Source organism: Semicossyphus pulcher, unplaced genomic scaffold (genome assembly GCF_022749685.1).
Source record: "Semicossyphus pulcher isolate SPU_LCO1_2020_fin unplaced genomic scaffold, fSemPul1.0.p SCAF_4, whole genome shotgun sequence".
Classification (NCBI taxonomy): domain Eukaryota; kingdom Metazoa; phylum Chordata; class Actinopteri; order Labriformes; family Labridae; genus Semicossyphus; species Semicossyphus pulcher.
The window spans coordinates 5,421,028-5,445,964 of record NW_027211715.1 but is presented as its reverse complement, the minus strand read 5'-3'; the positions used below and the strand labels follow the sequence as shown (position 1 = coordinate 5,445,964).

General features: G+C 40.7%; 1 protein-coding gene across 4 annotated transcripts in view; it reads left to right on the top strand.

Moving 5' to 3' along the window:
• kif1aa (kinesin family member 1Aa) overlaps positions 1-24,937 on the top strand; it is a 57,790-nt gene that overhangs the window by 4,905 nt on the left and 27,948 nt on the right. For 2 of the 4 annotated variants that reach the window (XM_069680089.1, XM_069680087.1), the window contains exons 3-22: positions 9,858-9,931; positions 10,041-10,223; positions 10,314-10,379; positions 10,484-10,662; positions 11,695-11,806; positions 13,314-13,391; positions 13,528-13,593; positions 13,686-13,703; positions 13,797-13,875; positions 13,975-14,053; positions 14,315-14,457; positions 16,049-16,087; positions 18,482-18,615; positions 20,107-20,186; positions 21,068-21,143; positions 21,748-21,827; positions 21,958-22,064; positions 22,173-22,253; positions 23,765-23,945; positions 24,698-24,770. In XM_069680089.1, the coding sequence (XP_069536190.1) occupies positions 9,858-9,931; positions 10,041-10,223; positions 10,314-10,379; positions 10,484-10,662; positions 11,695-11,806; positions 13,314-13,391; positions 13,528-13,593; positions 13,686-13,703; positions 13,797-13,875; positions 13,975-14,053; positions 14,315-14,457; positions 16,049-16,087; positions 18,482-18,615; positions 20,107-20,186; positions 21,068-21,143; positions 21,748-21,827; positions 21,958-22,064; positions 22,173-22,253; positions 23,765-23,945; positions 24,698-24,770 (1,928 nt within the window). The remainder of the gene's footprint in view (positions 1-9,857; positions 9,932-10,040; positions 10,224-10,313; positions 10,380-10,483; positions 10,663-11,694; positions 11,807-13,313; positions 13,392-13,527; positions 13,594-13,685; positions 13,704-13,796; positions 13,876-13,974; positions 14,054-14,314; positions 14,458-16,048; positions 16,088-18,481; positions 18,616-20,106; positions 20,187-21,067; positions 21,144-21,747; positions 21,828-21,957; positions 22,065-22,172; positions 22,254-23,764; positions 23,946-24,697; positions 24,771-24,937) is intronic. The other 2 variants (XM_069680090.1, XM_069680088.1) reach the window with 1 other exon arrangement.

Sequence of the window (24,937 nt, the reverse complement as noted above, 5' to 3'; positions counted from 1 at the left end):
AACAGCCGTTACATTGTTCTCTTCAAAACCCACCAGACTTCATTGACAAAATCAATTATTTTACCCCATAGAGCAAGAGTTTCTGATCTACCGCTGCCCTCATCATCAAGTTTCTTTGTGTGACAGTTACACAAATCTCAGTCAGATCTGAACTAACCATTTGAAACACCAAAGTAACGTAAATGAGGCATCAGTAGACCCACAAGTCGTATGTTCTGCAAGGTATAATCACGGTGTCTGTCAGTGGAGTCTGTGGCTTTGAAGAGAGCAATGTACCTGCTGGTTCTGGTTTACAAAAGGATCCTACCTTCATAAAACCGTCTCTGAGATGTCACCAGAGCCTGTCAGTGGATTTAAAAAAAGCACTTTTAATCAACTGATCATTTTCAAGAATTATCTGGCAGCCATTACAGCCCATTATGCTGCTGCGCCTTGTGACACCTACCGAAGCAATTCCAAAACCTTTTGTACCTTTTTGTCATTTAGACCCCAAATTATGTAGAAATAGAGCCCAGGTTTAAAATACAGTTTCTTCAGTACATGCGCCCCCCCTGAATACGTGTGAATCATACCATGATAATCAGTTCGGTGTTTTCTTGTTTGTTACTTTATGCTAATATGGAAAGTTCCTGTTTATCCACTGCAATATTCTTTATCCTATTATTGTTTGTTTGGAGACCTCCTGAGAGAACCCAGCGTATTAGCTTTTCAGTACAGGCTCATTCAACAGTGTACACATCATCTGGCTGCAGAGGCAGCTGTAACAAATAACATAAAGTACTTTCCAATAAAAGATATGGAGCTCGAATTCTCTGCAAAGTCAGTTATCGTTTTTTTTAATTTTTCAAATTATGTTTATTGAAGGCATATTTCAATGACATTACACGTGGATGGAACATTTTTAGTATTTTTTTTTAGATAAAGTAGAAAACAAAAAGATCACAATTAAGACTGCTTAAATAATATACATGTACAGGAAGGGATAAGGTGTGCATACATATACACATGCATATATTAATACATAAACATACACATATACTGCAGGTCCACACTCACATGTACAAACATATACACAACCAAATACACCAGACCCTTAGAACCCAAACACATAACCACTCCCACCCCAGCCCGGCTCATTATAAGAAATGACTGCAAATTAATGTGGACTCATAAATAAATAGAGTTAAAAGAAAAGCAATAAAATAAGAGAAATAAATAAATAATAAAGGGAGGCGGCACTTGGTCTGACAGGACCTGTAGGCCTGTAAAGTACGACAGCAAAGGTTGCCATTTGGGAAATAACTTATCTGTATTTCCTCTGATTATATATTTAATTTGATCAAGTTTCAGGAAGAACACCACGTCCTCGAGCCATAAATCAGTAATCCTATACGAGTAACACAAGAATGTGCAAAAGATCTTCTCAGACCTGCAAACAGTTAATCTTTGAGTTCTTGGCTTAATTCCCTGAAATAAAATCACGTCTTTGAGCTGTTAAATTGGTCAAATGCAGGTAAAGTTTCAGGGAAAAGGAAATATAGGATGGATGTTGCAGACAAATTTTGACTTAATTTATTTTATTTGGACATAATTACAGAGAGTTTACATGAGCCATCATAAACTAGAAACATCAGTCAAAGATTGATCCACTTTGACAGCTTTTTGTGGTTGAATAATTAATTATAAAATTAGAACATTTGTTTTTCTATTTTTCATCAAAAAGAAAAAGACTTAGCTTAAATAGTTAGCTTAAAGTAACTTGAAAATTGGCTAAATTATATTGAAATATGAAGGCCGTTTCCTCAAATACCGTTTTCTGAAGCTTTATTGAGAATTATAAAAATGTCATAAATTCTTATCATTCACGTCTCCTATAGAAGGAATGCCTTGCTTAACCATTTTTCTGGCAACGGTACTGCTTTTTGAATAAGAATTGTTTTAGTATTTCAGGACGGTGAATGAAGAAGCACTAAAAGGAGTGCATCCTAAATTAAAATTGAATTTTACATGCTAAAAGCCCTGCACATTGATCCCTTTACAGACACAAAGTAGATATGTACGGACAGATTTGAACCAGTCCTAAGTCCAGATTCTGTTTGAATAATCTACCTTAAAATCTAGTAGAGTTTAGTCTGCAGAACTAAAACTTCTTGTTGGTCAGATCCACACAGAACACAAAGCTGCTTTCAGCGAGTCTGCAGGTCTTTCAGCAGAACAGATTGTTCTCCTCCAAGCCGAGTCAATGGTTCTGGATGTGGGCTGAAGGATGTGAGAACACTGATGTCATGAAAAAGCCTCATTGGTTGCAGTGTCTGGAGGGGGCACAGAGGCCGGGTATAAATGCCCCCTTGTCTTTTTGTAGTCTGAGACTGTGGAAAGTAAGAAGAAGAAGGAGCTGTGGGGTTTTTTTGTGAGCGTCTCACTCTCTGCTTTGTGCTCTCTGACACTCATGTGTGGGTCAATAGCCCCGTTCCCACAAAGCAGCAGAATGGCAGTAATCTTGTTTTTAAGAGATCTTCCCTCCCACGCCGACCTTAATTAAGATGCAGGGGACGGACCTGCAGGGAAAATAGGCCTCTCTTTAGAGGGAGAGAGGGGAACAGAGACTTGGTGGATGGATTTAAAGTTTCTAAATATACACTTAAACCATAAGAACTCTTGATCTTATCTATAAAGGCAAATGTTTACACCCCAAAACAACTGCAATTTCATGTTTATATTCTGTAAAAACTGTAAAGAAATTGTCATATTTTATTGCCAGTTAAGTGAGTGAATTCATGCTGCTTATCTTCATTTTCTGCACAAATTTAGCCCTCATTATCACAACCTTTACTCCTCTAAAATGCCAGTTTGGCTTCCTACCAAAGTGTCTTTTGATAAGCATGTCTTTGATAGGCTTTAAAAAACCCTGATAGAAGTCCAACATCCAGCACCAGACAGCACACCACCACCTACGCCCTGTGCTGTGTCTGAATATAGCATCTCCATGGCTCTCCTCCAGTCAGTGGGTTCACATCACATCCCCTCTGCCAGACCTGCTGACGTGGCCACATTTCCTCTCCTATTGACTGGGGCAGGTCACCCGTGACAGCCTGACCAGCATCCCTCAGTCACAGTTATAAAGACCCAGCAGCCAGGGCAAAGACAAACATGCCATTAATGGATGCTTAAAATATGATGCATGACAGCTAAAAATAAACTAGTGCAGATAATCACTATCCTATAAGTAGGATAAATGATTTGGTATGTTGGCCTCAATGACAGTGACAATTACGAGTATACTAAACATCATAATAGAGCAGCACCTACTGATTGATTTTCTTTCAACTATTTAATTAATCACCAACTATCTTGACAATCAATGAATCCTTTGAGAATATATTGGGTTGTGGACAAGACGACAGATAAATCACATACTTAACACCTGGTGCTCACTTTTCAATGAGCAATACATTAAAATATGGACTATGACGCGCTGGTTTAGCTCAGTGGGCGGAGCAGGCGCCCCATATACAGAGGCTACAATCCTCGACACTGCAGCCGCAGGTTTGACTCCCTCCCTCGGCCCTTTGCTGCATGTCGTTCCCAACGTTTTTCTCCCGATATTTCCTGTTTCTGTTTCAGCTGTCCTGTCCTGTCATTAAAGGTAAAATGCCCCCCCCAAAACCCCCCAAAATTATGGGAACTAACTAACTAATTCCATATATATAGATGGACGACGCGTCTCCATCTGCTCTGATTGTACAAAATTGAAGCCAAAATAGCCCCCGAGATGGGTGCCGCTATCTTTGCGGGTGGAGCCGCCGTGGCCACTTCCCCTAACCAAAACCATCAAAGATCCCGCACGTCGGCGTATTTAACAGCAGAACGGCTTCTTGTGTTGGTCTGAAGCAGACGTTCACAGATATGGAAACTTCAATGACTGTAGTGATTATTTTTGTTACGTCTCCTCTCTCCGATCCTCCTCTACTCTGCTTATCTGGAACAGATCGGCTGCAGGAGCTGTATTTGTCAACAGAGCTGTCAATCATCATTTTTACAGCATCAAATAACTAATTAAAAGTTCACTTGTCAGAAAAATGAACACTTGGATGTAAATCAGCATGATAAGAACTGACTATAATGCAGAAACCATGTTTGAGTAAAATGTATTTGGCGTGTATTTTGATTTTATAGTTTGACTCATGTCCCATCTGTTAACATGGAGGAGGCGGGCTTTATGACCGATACTGCAGCCAGTCAGCAGGGGGCGATAGAGAGGGTTTGGCTTCACTTTAGGGAGCTGTCATGTCGGCCATCTTTTTATACAGTCTGTGGTTTGATATCAGTGTTTTTAATAACAACAACAAAGCAAGTTCAGACTACTCAGACTGGAGTTTGCTGCCATTACAATTATTCTGTTTAAATGGTCTATTGGCTTTATACTGTTTAAGTTACAGATATCTTGCATGAATATTTCCTATAGTGATTTTTTGGACTGTCACAAATAAATGGGATTATCAGTGGTGTACACTTGAACTGACATTGGAGGTCAGTGTGTGTAGTGATTATAGTGTAGATGTGGTGGATACGTGCAAATACTCCTGAACAGCCCTGATGACGAGGTTCACGAGCACACAGCCAGAATAAAGATGAGCTGATGTTTTATGTATAACCTCCATGGCATGTCTTCCAAACCTGGCGTCATCCACAACACCTCGTAATTAAAAAGCGTTTCCATCATAAAAGAGGAGACAGGCAGTAAAGTGGGGCATGATGAAGATGGGAGACGTGCTCTGTGTGATAAGAGAGCTGCTAATACTGGCCTCAGGTGGAGGTTACTCTGACACGCCAGCTGTGACCACAGACAGCGTCACAGGAGCTGGCAGCCCAGCCTCACGTCTCAGTGTAACACTCATACATGCTGCCAATCACTGCCACTCTAAACTAATTAACTTATCTGAGTGCAGGGCGCTCTTCTTTCCGGTGCTCGGCTGTGTGGGTGTGGTTGGGGGGGTTGTATGAATCACTCCGCAATCAGGGATGAGTAAGCAGGGAGGACGTCGTACTGCAGAGGCTGCTGGGTAATCGTCAGATCTCGGTATATTTTCCATTGTAAAGGGTTTTGTAAAGTAATCCATGTGTCCATTATGTAGATTTGCTTTATTTGATGGCTTTTTCGCTAGAAAATCAAGGTTTTATAGAACCTACTCAGCAAAAAGCACTCCGTTTCTCTCCTTTCTTTCTCACCACGTGGCAGCTCGAGACCTTGAGGGACCTTCATTCACTGTCAGGCTGCATTACACATGCCATACCTATACTGTATATATATCATGCCAGTAAAGCCTCTGCATTTAAATGAACTGACGTCTGTAGAGGTTTTACACAGGGTGCTTTTATATACCTATTTTCCATCAATGATGTAAGGTACATGTGTCAATGCTGCGTATCAGTTAGAAGGGAGGCCTGACAACACGATGTTATCACGATACTTTAGCCCTGATGTAATGTTTTTCCATTTAAACCTGTTGCAATATCCTGAATACATACCCTTTATAAACTGTAAATTATGTAAATTAAGAAAAAACTTTAAATATTTTACCTAATAAGAGAAGAAGTTTCCTGTAATTCTTAGTGATGTCTGATGAGGAGATTTGTCTGCTCCATACGAAGCTGCATCTATTCGTTCCTTTTTTTTGAACAACACAGGAAGTCATCTCGACATTAAAACATTGGCAGAGTACTACTTTTTTTAGTCTGTTAAGTTGTGTCACTGCTGTTTAAACCATATCACAAAACAGATTTTGCTCAGGGTATCGGCCCGCCCTGCATATCAAAGAGTGCATTCGAACGCTGGGTCGAATCCAACCCATGGAGAAACACACAACCCCTGAGCTGGGGCCTTTCTTTAGGGCTGCATAGTGGTGCAGTGGTTAGCTCTGTTGCCTCACAGCTAGAAAGTTCCTGGTTTGATTCCCAGTTTGGACGTAGGGGGCCTTTCTGTGTGGAGTTGCATGTTCTCACTGTGCATGCATGGGTTCCCTCTGGGTACTCCAGCTTCCTTCCACAGTAGGTTAATTAGGAGCTCTAAATTGCATGTGTGAATATGAGCATGAAAGGTTGTCTGTCTCTAAGTGTCAGCCCTGTGATTGTCCAGGGTGCCTCTCGCCCAATGACAGCTGGGATCGGCTACAGCTAGTGAGCTTAAGTTAGCGGCAGCTCGACTTGCAGCCCTGTAGGCCTACCAAAGGGAAACACACATTTTAGAGCAAAATTTAAACACTGAGGAAATCCTTACCTTAACGACTTTAGGAGTGAAACTGCATTACTCAGTGTTTTACCGGGTTTAATCAAAGGATGATACCTCTGTAGATAAATCATAGGAATACTGAAGGGTCATTTTGAGCCGTTGATCCCACATTGATTTTTGTACAATGACACTGATTAAAAAAAAAACTTAAGTGCAGATAATCAACCGGCAAACGGTGAATCAACTCAATGTCTTCTTGACTGATGATGCAGCTAGTCTGATACATTACTGTAGAAGACAATCTGTGGCAGGAAACAGTGCCCAGGAGAGGAAATGAGTCACATGGAGAAACATTTTAGCTGATTAATAAATTGATTCTGTATTTTTGGACAATTATAGAACAGAATACACCCTTAACTTGAACGAGAGTACAGCGTGTAAGCTACAGCGCATCTCTTTGGCCGTGGTCCAGAGTCCCTGGCAGTCATACAAGGCCTCATCTCTTTGTCATGATGAGGAATAGATCTGAAACCTGAAACTCAAGTCAGCCACACTGGCCTATATCTCAGAGCTGGAAACATAGTAGCCGTGTAGAGAGGAAATAACACTGTGTGTGTGTGTGTACGCTGACTTGAGAGAGTACTTAGCCGTGGGCCTTTTCCTCCTATCGACCGATCTGCATTAGGAGAGAAGATGGTGTCTGGAGCTTTGGAAGCAGAGAGGAAGCTGTTTTATATCCTCAGACCACACCAGAGATATTGTTCCTGGGTGGGCACGCCAACAGATGCTCAAGTACTGTCAGAAAAACACATTGATTATAATACTGGACTGTAATAAAAGGCAGAAATAGAGAACATTTACAGTTATTTATCTCATATTTTCGTTTAAACTACACAATTATAGTAATAATAATAATTATATTCTAGCCATAATGCATCTCTTCATTATTGAGAGCTAATGCAGCAGCAATAATCAGGCTTTCTTTGTTCCTGACAGAATTGTCCTATAAACATTTTTGACATTATTTTTCCACGTGTGGCTCGGTTGTCTGACCACATTTATAAAAAATATTTCAGTGAAAATCTGATCATTTTGTTTGTTAAGGCACCATCGTTTGCTGAATGAGTTTACACAAAATATAAGGATGGAATAGAGCACTTCCTGGACTCAAATGGAGTTAGTTTGTGGTGCTTTTTAAATAGGAATAAATGTTAGTATAAAATGCATATTAAACCTGCACGGTGCTCTTTTTAAGCTATTAAATCAGAGGATGTTTCAGATCTACTTGATCCTGAAATGCCTCGGGGTGTGTTTTAAGGTCTAATAAAATCTTCAGTTATCGTCTGACGCTGATTTATCCTCTGGCAGCTTTTCAGAGCTTCTGATGTAGCATGTGGTTAGCAATAAAAGCAAAGACTTCCTTTTCAGATTGTCATATGTGAGCTGGGATGGTATTACGGCGGATTGAGTTCCGCCCCTTTTGCTCTCAACACAGACTTTTATTCCTGCATTAAGCTCATGTTCCACTGATAAAGGCGCTTAGATTTGCTGTATTCTTTCGTATTAAGAGCTGGGTGTCAAGTCGACGTACCCCTAAAATAATCACCTGTGGTATCCATCAACAAACATTGGTTGGTTCTGGTTCATGTGTGTAGACAAAAAGCAAAGATCAGTGACTCCAGATCATGAAACTTTAAAATGTGAAAGTGTGCAACAGCAATGACTCTCTGCCACAGCTGGCATCACAGAGGAATCGTATCAGAAAGTCGAGTGTTACTTTCAGGTTTTGTTTTTAAAAAGCAGCCTTGAAACTGTTTAACTTTTCCAGAAGGATTACAATGTACATGTTCAGCTTCATAAGCTGTAAACCAGCCCATCAGCTGCTCTGCTAGTGCACACTGGGACTAACACTTAAAACAGATACACTAGAAATAGATGTTTGTCATCGTCATAAAGTGAATAAGTTCCTGAAGTTCATCTGTAAAAGGTCACGGAGCAGCAGACGTGTAATATAAAGTTAGATCAGATATCAGGGGGGACTGATTCGATCCCACTTTCTTTTTAATTTGGTTTGATTGAGTCATCGCTGAGTCATCAACTCGACAAGAGTATTACTGTGTGGACTGGGATTCTCTGGCATTAACACAAGACAATGGAAATAAACAAAAGCCTCCAATTATATCTAAAAAATAGGAAAACCTTTGCATTTATAGCAGCACAATTTTTCTGACCTCTAACAAAGGAAAATCTAAGCTGTTCTAAAATGGCCACTTGGAGATAAAGACACCTGCTAGGTAACAATATAGCTTTTTAATCTGGCTCCACCATCAGGCCAAACTTTACATTTTAAAGTAGGAAGTAAGAATATCTTTCTTACTAAAGGTTTTGTTTTTGGTTGTGTTAACTGTATTACAGCTTTAGAGACCAGCTGCCGTCATGTTTTAAGACATATAAAATGCTCTACTTGAAATAATTAATTGTGTCTGACGTGTTTCTTCTGGAAAATAAGTTTAATCCTCCCCTCAATAACAATTCCTGAATCTGCAGAGTCCCCTCCCATTATGCAAATTTCGAACCGGCCCCTCTGTTGCGAAAACAAAACACGTCTCTGCCATCGTTTAGTGGCAAGTAGTTAAAACTTAGCTAGCTTGAAATGTAGTAATTAGTAGTAGTAATGTTAACATTAGTAGTCAGTAGTGAATTTGGAATAAATCACTACAAACAAACAAATTTACTGATTTATTCAACACTCATGAATATTAACTGGTTTCCATTGTTTACACAATCCTGTAGATCAGTGGCATCAACTGGGCGTGGCAAAGTAAGATAGCTACCTTGGAATCAGCTTTTTTGTAATAATAATAAAAATAATAAAAACTCTTGTATTGCCTTTCAAAGGAATTGAAATCGGTGCTAAAGTGGCTTCTTTTTGCAGTGTTTTAAACACCCCTTGGTTCCTTATCAAAAAAACAAAACATGTATTTTAATACATTTCTTTATTTTATGAGAAGTTTAAACAGAAGACGATGCTTTTCAATTGTTGATAATGGTAATGGTAATAAACCTCTTTCTCTGTCCATGGTGCTGAAATATGTGCAATAGATGTTATACAGCATTGTAACTGCTCTCTCTAAACTGTGAATTACATGCAGACACTGAGAATGTGTGAGAGAGATATTTCTATGTTTAAACTGTTTTCAAAAGGACATTAGGTCCTAGACGTCTCGTCAAATTGCAGAAACTTCCCTGAACACCCCCCCTGCTGGAGATTTATTTTGTCATTAGTGTCTATAACATGGAAATAGTCTGTGATTAAGCAGCCGATGGTAACTGATGTAACAAAATTCATCGATTTTTTTGTCCATGCGACCACCCTGTGAAGAGGGGGTTGTGTTTTTGTGTTTAGCATTTGTCTACCAAAAATTTCTTCCATTATCTAAAGCAGTCTAAAGTCGGGTTATAGTTAAAAGGCCCCAAACACTAAAGTTGACTTTTGGTACAGAAAGAGGAGGCGACTTTGCCTTCCCGGCTCTATTAGCACAACATGACACCAACACAGCTCAGATACAGTTTCACGTGCGCTGCTCTCACCCTCCCTCTGACCTGTGTTCCTTGTCCTGTCTTTCAGCCATCGTCAACCCCAAGCAGGCCAAAGACAACAAGAGCTTCAACTTTGATTACTCCTACTGGTCCCACACCACGGTAACTCTCTCTGCACCCCCACAGTGCAACACACACATTCACAATAATGGCGCTTGTATTATGAGAACTTTTAAGATGAAAGTGGCTGATTATTGATCTCTGTCCGCAGCCCGAAGACGTCAATTATGCCTCTCAGATGCTTGTGTACAAAGACATCGGGGAGGAGATGCTGCTGCACGCCTTCGAGGGCTACAACGTCTGCATATTTGCTTATGGTCAGACCGGCGCTGGAAAGTCCTACACCATGATGGGGAAACAGGATGTCAAGGATCAACAAGGAATCATCCCCCTGGTAAGGACTTGTTCTTATTACATGACCAGATCTGATTATAAATTACAGCAAAGTTGCACAAATAATTGCAAAAAATATTTCTCCTTCCAGTTGTGTGAAGACCTTTTCACGAAGATCAATGACAACAATGACAACAGCATGTCTTACTCTGTGGAGGTGAGAGCTGTTCTCTGCTCCTCCTGTTCAGTTCAGTTTATTTCATTTCCATTTAAACCTGAACCTACTACAAATGTTCAACTTATTATTTTAAATCTGAACAGGTAAGCTACATGGAGATCTACTGTGAACGTGTGCGGGACTTACTGAATCCCAAAAACAAAGGGAACCTGCGTGTTCGAGAACATCCTCTGATGGGTCCTTACGTGGAGGATCTGTCTAAGCTGGCTGTCACCTCCTATAATGACATCCAGGACCTGATGGACTCTGGCAACAAGGCCAGGTGATGGAGCTGTTTATTCATTACTTTACTCTTTTGTTGTATTCATAACTATAGGTTTAGTTATATGCTCCTATTATATGGATGATGCAGCAAATCATACTCTGAAAACCACACCCACATGAGGGAAAATAATCAGTGCCATAACATGCAACCAAGTGCTGAGATGCTAACAAAGTACCTTAAAGTGCTAATCTCGAAGATCTCAGTTTCGTTCTCTTTGGCGGCACTTATAGCGATAAATGGTAATTGCGGGAGCACACTTCCCAGATATCCAGACAGTGTTGCATGTGTGACGTCCACGGTTGGCTCCGGTTGTAACTCTTGATTTTCCTGGCTGACGGTCGTTTTCCTTTTTAGACTGTTTGCTTCATCTGAGCGTCGAATTTGTTTCTTTTTCTTTGGATTTTCACTTATTGTTGAAGTTGTATCTGTAGTCATCGATCTTTTCTTTGTTTGTTCAGCCATAGTAGATTACTGTTTACTTGCAACACTTGATGAGACCTGAAAAGCAGCCGCTTAGCTCCGCCTACCCTCTCTGACAGACCAACCACTGCTGGGTGATGGAAAACGCGTCACTAACTGGGCGCCGCTTGTGATTTTATCCACGAATGTCGCCACAGACACCCAGTCTGTAATACTGCAAATGCAAAGGCCATAGGCTCAACCACCATTGTGTTACCTTATTCGGCGATAGATAGTGACTTAACAGACATTCATTTGAATGAAAATCTTCTAGCTAGCTAAAACACTATATTTCAGCATGTCAAAGATCTTCTATTCACACTACAAAAATTAAAACCAGGCCTTGCATAGCTTAGCTTCAACTTACCTGTTGGTATTGCATCCCATCACACAGCAGCTTTTGGGCATTTTGCTAGCAGACAGAGGCACCTTCACGCATTACAAAATCAATGGACTGTTTTCCCCTGAAGTGTCGTCGGGACTTAATTGCGCTCTGTCTCTTTATCTTCCTCGTTGGACAAACAAACAGCTTGCAGCACACACTGATTAATGTATTCTCTGTCTCTACAGGACTGTGGCTGCCACCAACATGAATGAGACAAGCAGTCGCTCGCATGCCGTCTTTAACATCATATTCACTCAGAAACGCCATGAGGCGGAGAGCGAAAACACCTCTGAGAAGGTACAATTTTATCACATCCTGACCGAACTGATTTAGCATTGAGCTACTGTCTCTGCTTATCTGTGAGATGACTGATTACACTGATTTAAATCGTGTCTTAAATTGGAAATCAATGACTGCTGAAGGTCAGGCTGTAATGATTAGCAGGGTTGGGAAGGTTATCCTTGAAATGTAAAAGGTTGATGATCATTGTTACCCTCTGAAAAATATAATAAGTAATTGTTTTCATTTCTTCATCAAAGAAATATTATTACATATATCTGTAGAACAAATGTTCCAAACTTTGTGCAAAGCTTTGAATTCGTATTTGCATAAACAAGCTTTACACTCAGGAATGTTAGAGCCATTTTCTGATTTGATGAGGAAAATGTTATTGAACCACCAACACTGAACCCCTTCTAATCCGATGATATGGTCATCTTTGTTTTGGTTGGCTGGTTGCAGTCATGAAAGAGTCCAGCACCCGTACTAAATGTGCAGACAAGATTAAAACAAGAGAACCAATCAAAAAAAGAAAAAGAAAAACATCTGAGCACATATTTCCTTATGACCTGAGTTTGCCTGGATCTAGAGACAGCTACTTGTAAGCCATCCTACCCTTATGGTGTTGCATTTTAATTGGTCCCAATGCTTTTGCTGACTCATGTTGTCTGGAAAATATGCTGCAAGTAAGCATTTCTGTATGCCGAAAGATGCAAAGCAAAAGAATGAATGTTATACTCTATTTAGCATATTGGCTTCAAGATTTTGATAATTGAAATGTAATAACATTATTTCTAAATAAGTGTAACAGATAACGGTTATATTCACATTCACAATGTCTAATGTTTGTATTTAATTCACATTTTACAAAGAGCAGTGTTAACTCTGTCCATCAGATCTATTGCACATATTTCAGCACCATGGACAGAGGGTGGAGCTTTCTTACAATTATAATTATCGACGATTAGCATTGTCTTTTATTCACTGTAATATCAATTGGAAATGCCGTTAACATGTAAATCCACTACTTAAAAAATTAAAGGAACAGATTCAATTTAACAGCTTTAAAATGTTTTTGGACTAAATGACAGTGCAAGTATTATTTTTTTATTATTCACTTATTGAAAACCAGTTGCACCCTGTATACATACTTTCCTTTAATTTTTTGTGTATTATAGTTACCCCTATCCTTGCAGTATAGTAAAATCCGTCTCTGAAAAATAGATGAATATCTTTTACTTAGAAACTTGATTTTAAACCTCCCAACCTCTATTTTTAAATTTTAGGATTTATCTAATACACATGTCTTATCTTTAATGTCAGAATATGACTCCTGTTTGGTGATTTTAATATCCTTTTTTATCAATGTGTCGTCTGGTTCTTCTAATGCTTTGTTGTTTGTCATTTGAATTGTTGTTTTTAACTGCTGTAAATGAGGGTTGGCCCTCAATGATCTCTCAAGTATAGATAAAGGTTGATTGATTGATTATTTGTTGCAGTGTATTTATTGGATGTTCTGTTGCAGGTCAGCAAAATAAGTCTGGTGGATTTGGCCGGCAGTGAGAGGGCAGATTCTACTGGAGCCAAAGGCACCAGGCTTAAGGTGAAATGCTTTCTTCAACTGCTTTATAAATATCTGAAACCACATTGACTTGTCTGTATTGGAAACAATCACTGTGACTGAATCCATTTCAAAACAGTGAATCAGCGTGTTTACTTTCATTCTTTCTTTGTCACAGGAAGGAGCAAACATCAACAAATCTCTGACCACACTGGGGAAGGTCATCTCGGCTTTGGCAGAAGTGGTACGTATTATGATCTGATTTTTGTATGTTCTAAGATAAAGCAGATTTTATGGAGGATAAACATGTTAATTTTACTCTCTACTTCATTTTAGGACTCTGGACAAAATAAGGTAATTATTTATTCATTCATTTTTTCCTTGTTTTTCTTAACCAAAGTGCTTTTGAATTATAGATTTAATTTTGTGTTTAAATTTGACACTCAGAATAAAAAGAAGAAGAAGGTGGAGAGCTTCATCCCCTACAGAGATTCAGTCCTGACCTGGCTCCTCAGAGAAAATCTGGGTATGAACACGTTTCTTTAACATACGAGTTAATGTTTCTTACTGATCTATATATGCGTGACAAACTGAAACCTGAGGGTGTTCTTCTTCACCTTGTCAGGGGGGAACTCTCGCACTGCGATGGTGGCTGCTCTGAGCCCAGCTGACATCAACTACGACGAGACCCTCAGCACGCTCAGGTAGAGAGCAGACGACACGTTTTCTGCTGCGTCTTTTTCCTCCCACACAGCTGCTGGATGTTGCTCTGAAGGACGCTAATGAGACCAAAGTGTTGCGTAACACACGTTTCCCTCAGGGAACTTTCACACTTCAAACACCCTTCATGAGCTGCAGAGCCAGGCTGCAGAATCGTGTGGATGTGTGAACGTTTATGTGTCTTTTTATCTCCCCCACTCTCACCTGTGTCAACATCTTTAATGATGTCTCCTTAACACTCACAGGTACGCAGACCGTGCTAAACAGATTCGCTGTAACGCTGTGATCAATGAGGATCCCAACAACCGATTGGTGCGCGAGCTGAAGGAGGAGGTGTCCCGTCTGAAAGATCTCCTCTACGCCCAGGGCCTGGGTGACATCATTGAGAGTAAGGGATCATTTATTGGATTTATGTGCCCATTAGTGCTATCTCCAGACTTAATTTATAGCGTGTCTGATGGTTTTTTTGTCAGTGTGCACACTATTCTCAGTGATACACTGCCAGCCCACACAGCTCCCCTCACAAGCGCTGCCCTTTCATTCTCCCTGTGCGCTCAAACATTGTGTGTGTTGATGTGCGTTTAGATAAAAACATGGAGCGGATTAGGAGCAGTGCAGAAAAATCAATGTGAAGACGTAAATGGAGATGAACAGATACTGAGTGTCTTTCGACTGCAGGGAAGCTGAAATTTGCGAAGTTTACTTCAATGTTGGGAACTGGAAATAGAGTGGGAATGGTTTCAAGATTCAGCTTCTGGAGCTAAAGTTTTCAAACTGGAGGAATCCAACAGGCATGGAGGGTCTCATTAAAAGATGATATTGAGTTTTGGGGTTTTCTTCTAATTCCCATGTGGCAACTCTAGAGAAACCTTTTCCATGTCATACATGCAAGGTGGCATTGGCATACAAATATACAAATGACGCAGACATAAGTACAAAAAGTGGGAGCCCACTCTGCTTTTAATGGCCCCTCTATGTTTCACCTGTAGCATTGCTTCAAAATTGTAAGACTAATTAATCATGAATGTCAGATATCCATTTATTTAAGATGGAGTATAAGGGGGTAGACGTTGTGTGATAAGGATTATTTTGACTGAAGTTACGCCAACACAAAAACCCCTTCTCTAATAGATTGAGAGAAGAATGAATCTCTGGGTTTATATGGAGCCTAATATTCCAATTATATTGGTTTAAAAGCCCTAACCGAATAAAAATGCTCGATATGAAAACCTCAATCAGAATAAAAAGATGGAAATTTCAATCGGTTGCAGAGGGAAGGTTTAAACCTTTTCTTAAGCTGATCAAATTAAAAATTGTACCATGTAAACGGTTTGACCCGATCACGTGCTGACTGCGTTCTTCTGCGCATTGACGATAATGCATGGTGATGTACATTTTTACAAGACGGCAGCATCCAAGTTAAACTGGACAACCTCGAAGAGCATATATTTAATTCAAACATTAAGAGGCCTTAAGATTATTGGACGGCTAGATACGTTGGCGGCTACGTTAACGGCAGCTACTGCACCGTCTTGAATTGATATAAGACGTGCTGAACCGAATGCATAATGTGCGCATGTCGCACAGTTGTTCCGATTATATGCATCGGCGCATGTAAACACCAGATCGTAATAGATCACACCCCATGTAAACCGATGACAATAAACTTTCAAACAGAATGACAAAAAAAAGTGCATGCAAACCCAACTACTGTTCAGTTATTGAATGTTTATGAGGCAGGATATCTGTCGAACAAAGATATAAGATACTTTATTAATCGAAGGACTCCAAAACTACCAATACTGGTTTGCCTACACAGAAAGCATGATGTGAACTGATGTTTATTTATTTAGATGTGTTGACTGTTCTGGTCAGATGTTCAGATAATAATGAATGAATGTTTAAATCTGTGATCTAAAGGTGTTTTGGTGTCTCTCTCTCTCTCTCTCTCTTTCACTCTTTGTCCTCTCTTCTCCCAGCATATCGAGCAACTGGTGCTGAGATAGAGGGTTTGAAATGTGTGTCTTCTGGCTCTTGCTTTTGCTCTTGTGGCAGCTTAGCATCAGCGCTGCTTACTGTGACAGTCAAAAGTAGCTTTTCTTTTTTTTCTCCCTCTGCAGCATCAACATAGCTTAGAGAAGTGCTCAGAATGTTTTAGGCGCTTTGCTCTGGAAAACAAGTACATACCTGCCAACATTTATGTATCAAAAGTTCTTTGGCTACTGGTGGGGGTTTGATACTGAATATAAGTAACTAATAACACGTTGTGCACCCTACAAGCACTGCAAAAGGCATTCCCTCTATTACTGTTCAGTCCAACTTACATTTGCAGGTGCATTTAGATAGTAGAGGTCTGACCCCATCCTGCCCTGACATTTTGACAACAGCTATTATACTATAGCCTAACCCCGCCCTCTGGTCTGTGATTGGTGCGCACCACTGCTCTGTGATTGGCCAAGAAAGCCATCATGTCAAATACATGTCTTTCACCCAGGAGACAGCTTTTCAGGCCACATGTGAAACCAAATTTTAAAGTTCATATAATATTTAATCCAAACCATGAACTTTCCTAAGCTAACCAAGTAGTATTGGTGCCTAAACCGTGACTCAGGTTGTGAAACAATCACAGTTTGCTTTAGTTCGGGTAAAGATCATGTTGAAACAGTAAGTCAAAGTGAACCTCCACATGAGATGAACTGTACAGAACTTTAGTAACTTGTGAAGCAGGTACATGGCTTTGGGATGAAGGAGCTTCTGAGCAGAAATCCCTGGAGGCAAACTTTGAGGCATCAAGTACAAGCCAATCACAGCCCAGCAAGGCAGGGTTAGGCGGAGCTTGACTGAGGAAATAATAAAGTTGCTATGAGAGATGAGTTGACATTTTTTTAAGTGTATGGATTATATGTGTAGATTATGTTTCATAGTTGATCTTGCAAGTTGGGTGACATCAGACAGACATACAAAACTTATTGATCAGTGTGTGATAATTACTTACAATAAGGTTTGAGGGCGATTAAACGATTCGATGTGGCCTTGAAAACCCACGAACAATGGGTGCGTGTTGGCAGGTCTGAAAGTGGCAAACTGGTGATTTTTACGCTTTGCCATGTGCCGTATTTTGCCATGTCATGGTGCTGTAGACATCTGTGTATGGCTTCATATTGCAGCTGTTACATTGGTGGCACTGAGCTCAATTGTTCATGAAGCAACGACGGGGAGACTTATGGTATGGATCATATTGAAAAATGTTGTGAAACTGCACCTTCACCGTTCCCCTGGCTGCGCCTGTCGCCTCCTGTTGGTCGCCATTATAGCAAAACATCAAATGACGATGCAGCCTTCAGTCAAACAGAGAATATAATCACTTACATAAAATTGGATTCATATAAATTTATACTGTATCTCTATAATACACGACGTTACTAACTGCACTGCAGGGCAATATAATGTGATCCATCTTGGCAGGGAACAGCCTGTCCAGATGGACGGGTGTGATACACTTTCCCAAATGTATTACTCCTTGTTGCCATAGCAGCTGCAGGGTTGATGTTTTTTATATTGTAGAATCTATGATAGGGAACAACAGTGCCAAGATAAAACACGGAACAGGGCACAGGGACATCAGGACAATCAGGCTTGTTGTAGACTGTTACTAATTATGATTTAAAATCATCCACGTGAAATGAGCTTTCTCTGCCACACACATGGATTTCTGCACTCAGTGCTTTTTTGGGAGCATTGCTAATTTAAGGGAAGTGCACTGAGCATTAAATGCATCTCGCTGCTTTTAGATAATAATCTTAATTGAGTTGCTAATGTTCTCCACAGGAAGTCTGAAACGAGTCATTATGTCTCTGCACACAGGGCCCCCTAGCTTATATATTTTATTTCCATACATGATGACTGATCTGGTTAAATATGCTTGACTAGGCGAGAGCAATACATCCCTGTCTTGTACTAGATTTCAGATTTCAGATTGCAGTTTTACATTGTCTTGTTTCTGAATGTTCCTGCATTTGACGCTATGCTTGAAGTTTTTGTATAATAGCCGCATTTTCTTTGGTCATGGCTGGATGGTCTCCTTGTTGCATCTTTTAAGTTCCTGCGCGTAGCTTCCTGCTGGTGCTGCCTTCGCTTCTAAATGAGCAAATTCTCTTTGTGAGTTTTGTGAGACTTGTTTCAGGCCACATATCTTCTTTCTTTTTCTTTTCTATCCTCCCTTTCTCTTCTCTTCCTTATCGGTTCGCATTTCTCTGTTTCTTTATTCCTTATTATCGATTACCCCCCAACCCTGCTTCCTGTACACACACACACACACCCAGTGCTCCCTCCCGCCCCGGCAGACCAATCCGATTACAAGAACAATAACAATAAAGGCCAAGCAGTGAATCAAAGGGATGATCTCTCCACAGTGACCAATGCCATGACGGGGATGAGTCCCTCTCCGTCTCTCTCGGCCTTGTCCAGCCGAGCCGGATCCATCGCCAGCCTGCACGACCGCATCATGTTCAGCCCGGGCAGCGAGGAGGCCATCGAGAGGCTGAAGGTGAACGCTGGAGAACATGACTGTGCAGTTTATCTTTAAACCCACACTCTGCATTCACAGCACAGTTATACACTACCAATGCTCATCAGCTGCATATTGTCAAATCATAAGCAGTTTTTGTACCCATAATCCTCGGCTCAGTTAAACTGAAAGGTTGGCCATTTTGCTGTTGTTGACAAATCTCATAAAAATACCAACAATGTGTCCGCCTGTTTGTCAATACTATCTGACTTCTCCAGACTGACTCATTAGTTTCTCCTGAAGTCATAAATCTCTCCGTATTTTTTGAGCATTTTGTGCCTGTTTTAGAAAATCAATATTAGAGGGACGATAAGAGGCAAGGGAAGAGAGATGAGGAATAACAAAATAACAAAGCAACAACCCAGGGGCAATGTTGGTCGTGATCATTGCTCCGATGGTTTCAAACTTTTATGCAGGGCCTCGTAGTTTAATGTGCATGTCGTGAGGACTAATTTCAGTCATGGATTAACTGCTCTCGTGAGTAATTGTAGCAGCAAGACCATGCACTTTATGTTGCATTCAGTTACAGTAACCTTCCTATATTCATCTTAATTAGTGAGCATGTCAGCCTGTGCAACATTACGAATCACTGGTGTGTTCTTGATAACAACATAGCTCTACGCAGTCACTCCAGGATTTCAGAAGCATTTTCTGTGGTTGTTGCAGCCAAAAAAGCCTAATTTAGGATTGATTTTTTAAAAGTTGCAATGAAAGTTGAAAGCTTTATTTCTGTTAAACACATTACACAACCAATGTGAGTGTCTGGGACAAACGCTCCAGCAAAGCCATCTATTGACTGAGCGTGCTGTTAGTCTTCTGACCTAACGTCCGGTCAATTTCTGTGACAAGACGCCAAAGAAAATGCGTTTAAACTAAATGACACTGAAGTCAATAGGCATGAAATCCTCATTTTGCACTGCGCATGCACATTCATTTATTATTATGGAATCACTGTTTAGAGTCTCCTGAAAGACACTGTTGTTCGAGGCCGGATCAGGTAGCTCATGAAAGAGACGACCACACCAAAGCCACGTTATCATGGATTAGCTTGCTTCACAGCAAAAACAAAAGTATAAATCTCCAGCATGCAGCGTTTCAAGCATATTAAAGAAAGAGTAATGTTTATACAACATTGCAAACCTCAGGGAATTGTTGTTTTTTTATATATAGCAAAATAATGAGTTTGGGAAATCGGATGATCGGGTTAAATTTGGGGAAAAGTTGCGGCAAGTGGTTGAATTTGCGGGAACGCAACTTTGCAACTTCCTGGAGGGACTGTCTGTGTCACAAGGGAATAAGATAAGATGCACACAGCTTTGGCTTTAGGATAATACTTGTTTGTAGGATTAAGTCATTGTTGGTCTTTTAATGGGATTTGTTAAGTAAAAGAAACAAACAGAACACCATCACCAGACTTGTCCCTGAAGAAACTATTTCTGTATTTAACTTCAACTGTCTTTTGAAATGTAGGAAACAGAGAAAATCATTGCTGAGCTGAATGAAACTTGGGAGGAGAAACTTCGCAGAACAGAAGCCATCAGAATGGAAAGGTGAGATATTTACTTTCTTTCTTTAAATGAGGGAAATCCTCCTTGAGATTCAACGTTTCCTCGTGGAGTCAAAAAAGAATAAAACAGATGATGAACATTTTAAAATAATCATGAAGACAGAGAGACAACAGAACTTTGTTTTACAGCTGATGCAAATAACGTCACAGTATGCTCTTTTAAAGTTGAGAAAAGGGACTTACAGATTGTTTTTAAGGATTAGTTAATATGCTATAAAAACATCATGTATATTTTATTATATAGTTGCTTTTTTTATTCTAATTTATTCTATAAATTAATTAACAAGCTGCACGGTTGTGCGGTGGCTAGCACTGTCGCCTCACAGCAAGTTCAGATCCCTGGTTTGGACGTACAGGCCTTTCTGCATGTTCTCCCCGTGCATATGGGTACTCTGGCTTCCTCCCACAGTCCAAAGACATGCTTGTAAAGTTAACTGGCGACTCTAAATTTCCCGTAGGTGTGAATGTGAGCGTGAGTGGTTGTCTGTCTCTGTGTGTCAGCCCTGTGATTGACTGGCGATCAGTCCAGAGTGTACCCCTCCTCCTCTCGCCCCTATGTCAGCTAGGATAGGCTCCAGACCCCCCGCGACCCTGAACAGGATAAGCGGTATAGATAATTAATGGATGGATTGATGGAAGACCAAAAGAGAGGGCACACACTGAACAGTTTTAAGGGATAGCAAGCTTTATTTTTTCCTCTGAAACGAAGGTGGTAACTAGTTACAGAGTATTTAGCAAATAGCGAACAATGGGGTTGTTTGTGCAGTGTGGATGAAAACAAGTCCTCCATGTAAACTATATTGATGAGTGAAGCACCTTTGCTTAGAGACTGTATGGTATACTGAGTCTGACGTGCATTCACAGAGAGGCCTTGCTGGCTGAAATGGGCGTAGCAATGCGAGAAGACGGTGGGACAGTCGGCGTGTTCTCTCCTAAGAAGGTAAGAAAATATTGACATCTCTAAAATATCCTCCATAATCTCATACCAACCGCATCAATTATTCATAAAATTGCTTGTTTATTTACCCCAAAAGCCCTCCGATAGCCCTAGAAAGCCCCAGCCTGTGTTTATCGACACAGTCGGTCTGTTTTCCCCCAACGAGGTTTGTAGCTGTGAAGTGTTTAAAGCTGTTTCCTTCTCCGAGTGCTTTGAGTCTCTCTCCAACAGGAGGCAGATCAGTCGAGGGTTTTTCTTTTTCATTAACTTTTATCTTAAATCTACTTCATTACTCACTTCAAACACTCCCCGACCGCAGCGACGGGTGTAAACATGCGGGAAAAAAGATAATGTTGGTGCCCCCATTTCAGTAATTTATGGCTGTTTGCCTGCAGCCTGTAACATCTGACTGAGACTTCATTAAACACTCGTGCTGTGAAGCTGCATGGTTTTATCTCCTGCTGATTGTTTGATGTCTCTTACTGGGGGAGATTACTTTCCTGCTCTTTGATGTGCAGTTTGTGCATATGTTATACTGTAAATAACATATGGAAAATGAATAATTTAAGTTGCTACAGTTAGTAAATCATTCCTTGTTCTGTTTTAGACACCTCATCTGGTGAACCTGAACGAGGATCCTCTGATGTCTGAGTGTCTGCTGTACTACATTAAAGACGGGATTACCAGGTTAGACATTTTATGATCTTATAATCGTTTAATATGAAAAGATGGAGGGATGTTCTTCAGATTTTATTAAGATGTTTAATAGGTAAGTTAACATATTAAGCTCTGACATCATATCATCCTTCTTTTTCAGGGTAGGTCGAGTGGATGCCAGCAGTCGTCAGGATATCGTCCTCAGTGGCCACTTCATCAAGGATGAGCACTGCACCTTTACCAGTTCTACTGGTCCACATGGAGAGAGTGGGTGCTCTTTATTTTGCTCCACAGGCTCGTTGTTGTGTACATAAGAGTTTAATATCTACAGACGGTAAGTTATGCCTCATACTTTCTCTCTCTGTTGCCAAGCAGCGGTTGTCCTCGAGCCCTGTGAAGGAGCTGAGACTTACGTGAACGGCAAGAGAGTGACTGAACCCACCGTCCTCAAATCAGGTCTGTAAGCTCTCTCGCTCTGTGAACTTTACATTTTCTTATACAAAATCCTCTGCATGTCGTACACTCTATATGTATGCTTTCACCTGTAACACATTAAGGAGGGAATTCACACAAGAATGATTTGCGGCCGCTGATGGCACCATAATTTGCGTATCATTTGCACCCACTATCTGCTCCATCTCAAGGTCCAATTCACAAAACAAATTGCACTGATGATATTAAAGCGCAATCACGCCATAAAGTTTCACAGATCTGTGCAGTTTGCTCTTGTTCTGTGTCTGATTGTGGAGAGAAGCTGTCTGCACCTCCAGTCTCTGCTGCATGATGCTGCACTCTCAGGCATTACTTGAGCGCACACTGATGGATCTTAACCCCATCCACAGATCGATGATGAGCAGGGAGAGGAGGGGGCAGCTCTTTGAACAGTTTATTGTAAAGTCTAGACTCGACAGGTGTTTAATAGTTTAACTGTCTGTAATGCAGCTTCATTTTTTTAAACGAGCGTGCAACAGCAGCTCGTCCAGAAAATAATCACGCCATGCGTAGCGTCTCCAGGCCGTCTCCATGTGGATCAAGTGCCTGTGTGCCGGGGTTGAGCCTCGCACAGCCCAGGACTGATCAATTATTAACAGATGGTTTTTACAGACAAATACATTTTTTGATCACACACAAAGGTGAATTGTCGTCATGATCAGTGTAAACTCAGAGCGTGACAGCCCTAATAATACTACGTCGCCGTTCCCACCAGCTCTCTGCAGACTGTAGTATTTTCACTCTAACTGCGCGGTGCTGTTAGCGCTGCCGTTTGTGAAGTAGGTGCTTTTTGCCACGAGGCTCATTTGCATAGAGAGGGGCCAAATTTGCCCCGAACGCCTGAATAATGACTCATTTCTCTGCGTGTGCTTTGAGAATGAGGCGGAGTCTTTTTATATACCATTTGCACAGGTTAGCGGGGACAAAAGCCGCGCAATGCTTTAGTGAATTTCCCCTTTGATTTTTATTTGTGACAGCCACGGCCAGTGGCGTTATGTTTTTTCGTGTTGCGTAATGTTTTGCTGTCTTTCCGTAGATTCTAGTGTTCAAAGGTCAAAAGGTCAATGTCACTGTGAACCCTCTAAAACATTTGTGGCCAAAACTCGAGAAAACATGCTAATCATAACGCAATTTCCAGCAAACGTCTATTGAGAAAGAAGATAATGAAGCAATGATAGGTTAAAGGCCATTTCCACTGTGACATCCTATTATCCTGGAAGAACACTTTTCCTGCCATTATGCTTATCCCATTCTTCTGAATGACCCGATCTGGGATCAATTAGGAGACACTCTTCTCTCACTCTACCCATCTCGTACCTGTTATCTCTGCTGTTGTGACAAGGGTCTACTTACAATCAGCTCTGCACCGAAACAAAGAGAGAGAAAGAGAAGGTCTAATGTAGGCCTACTTATGCCAATGTTTTTTTAAGGGTGATGAATTCTCTATAACCCCTGTCTGGTTTCTTCCCATATAGGAAATCGCATCATCCTGGGGAAGAGCCATGTGTTCCGGTTCAACCACCCTGTGCAGGCGAGGGCTGAGAGGGAGAGGACCCCATGTGCTGAGACCCCATCTGAGCCCGTGGACTGGGCCTTCGCTCAGAGGGAGCTGCTGGACAAGCAGGGCATCGACATGAAACAGGAAATGGAACAGAGGTACTATAATAACATTACCTGTACAACCTTTAGGAGGCAGTCTCCTAACTGAAACCCAAACAATATGAAGACAATATTTGGGTATGGTTTAAATAAAGTTAAAGCAGGAAGACAAAAGAGGACAGAGGGATTATGAAAGATCAGGAAAAAGAAATTAAAAGACATCATCTGATAAAAGTAAGTCTATAAATTTGGGTTAAAAGAGGAGATTAAAAAAAGTCACTGATTCTTCAAGTCTTATCTCCTCTGGCAGGCCGTTCCAAAGCCGAGGGGCCCTGATAGCAAAATGCCTAGTCACCTTTAGATTTACACCTTGACTTTGGAAAGACCTGAAGGGCTGCAATTTGAGCTGCGAAGTGGCTCACATAGTGTCAGCATTTCTGCAGCTTGGAGCTAGACATAGATGTGCTTCAAAAGTGATCAGTAAAATCATAAAATTAATTCTAAATCGAACAGAAAGGCGATGGCAACCAGGATTGGGGTGATGTTATGTCTGTTAAATCCAGGCTGAATTTAGAACTAGTTAGAGGCTTGTTATTTTGGTGTATGTAGTAAGTCAACTTTACATTTTCAAGAAAGGTCACCGCCACATACTATGAGGACAGGAACATCAGATAAGGAAGCTATAAGGAAGAAGAGACATCAATGGTTATTGACATTTTTATAACTGCCACATTTTCAAGCCTGCAGCAAAGCGCACAGAAAGTTTACTTTGAGCTGGTAAATCACCTTACTTGTACTGATGTCTTCAGGCTGCAGGAGTTGGAGGACCAGTATCGCAAAGAAAGAGAGGAGGCCAACAACCTTCTGGAGCAGCAAAGACTGGTACAGTAATGAGCAGCTTTGACAGGGGCTGATTATTCAAGCTACAGGAAGCTAGATTTGGATATACAGTATATAAATAGGTTTATTTTAAGTTTTTTTGTGTGTATACATATTTGATATATTATATGTGCAGTATTTTAGTGGTCAAAGTAACAAAAACGATCAAA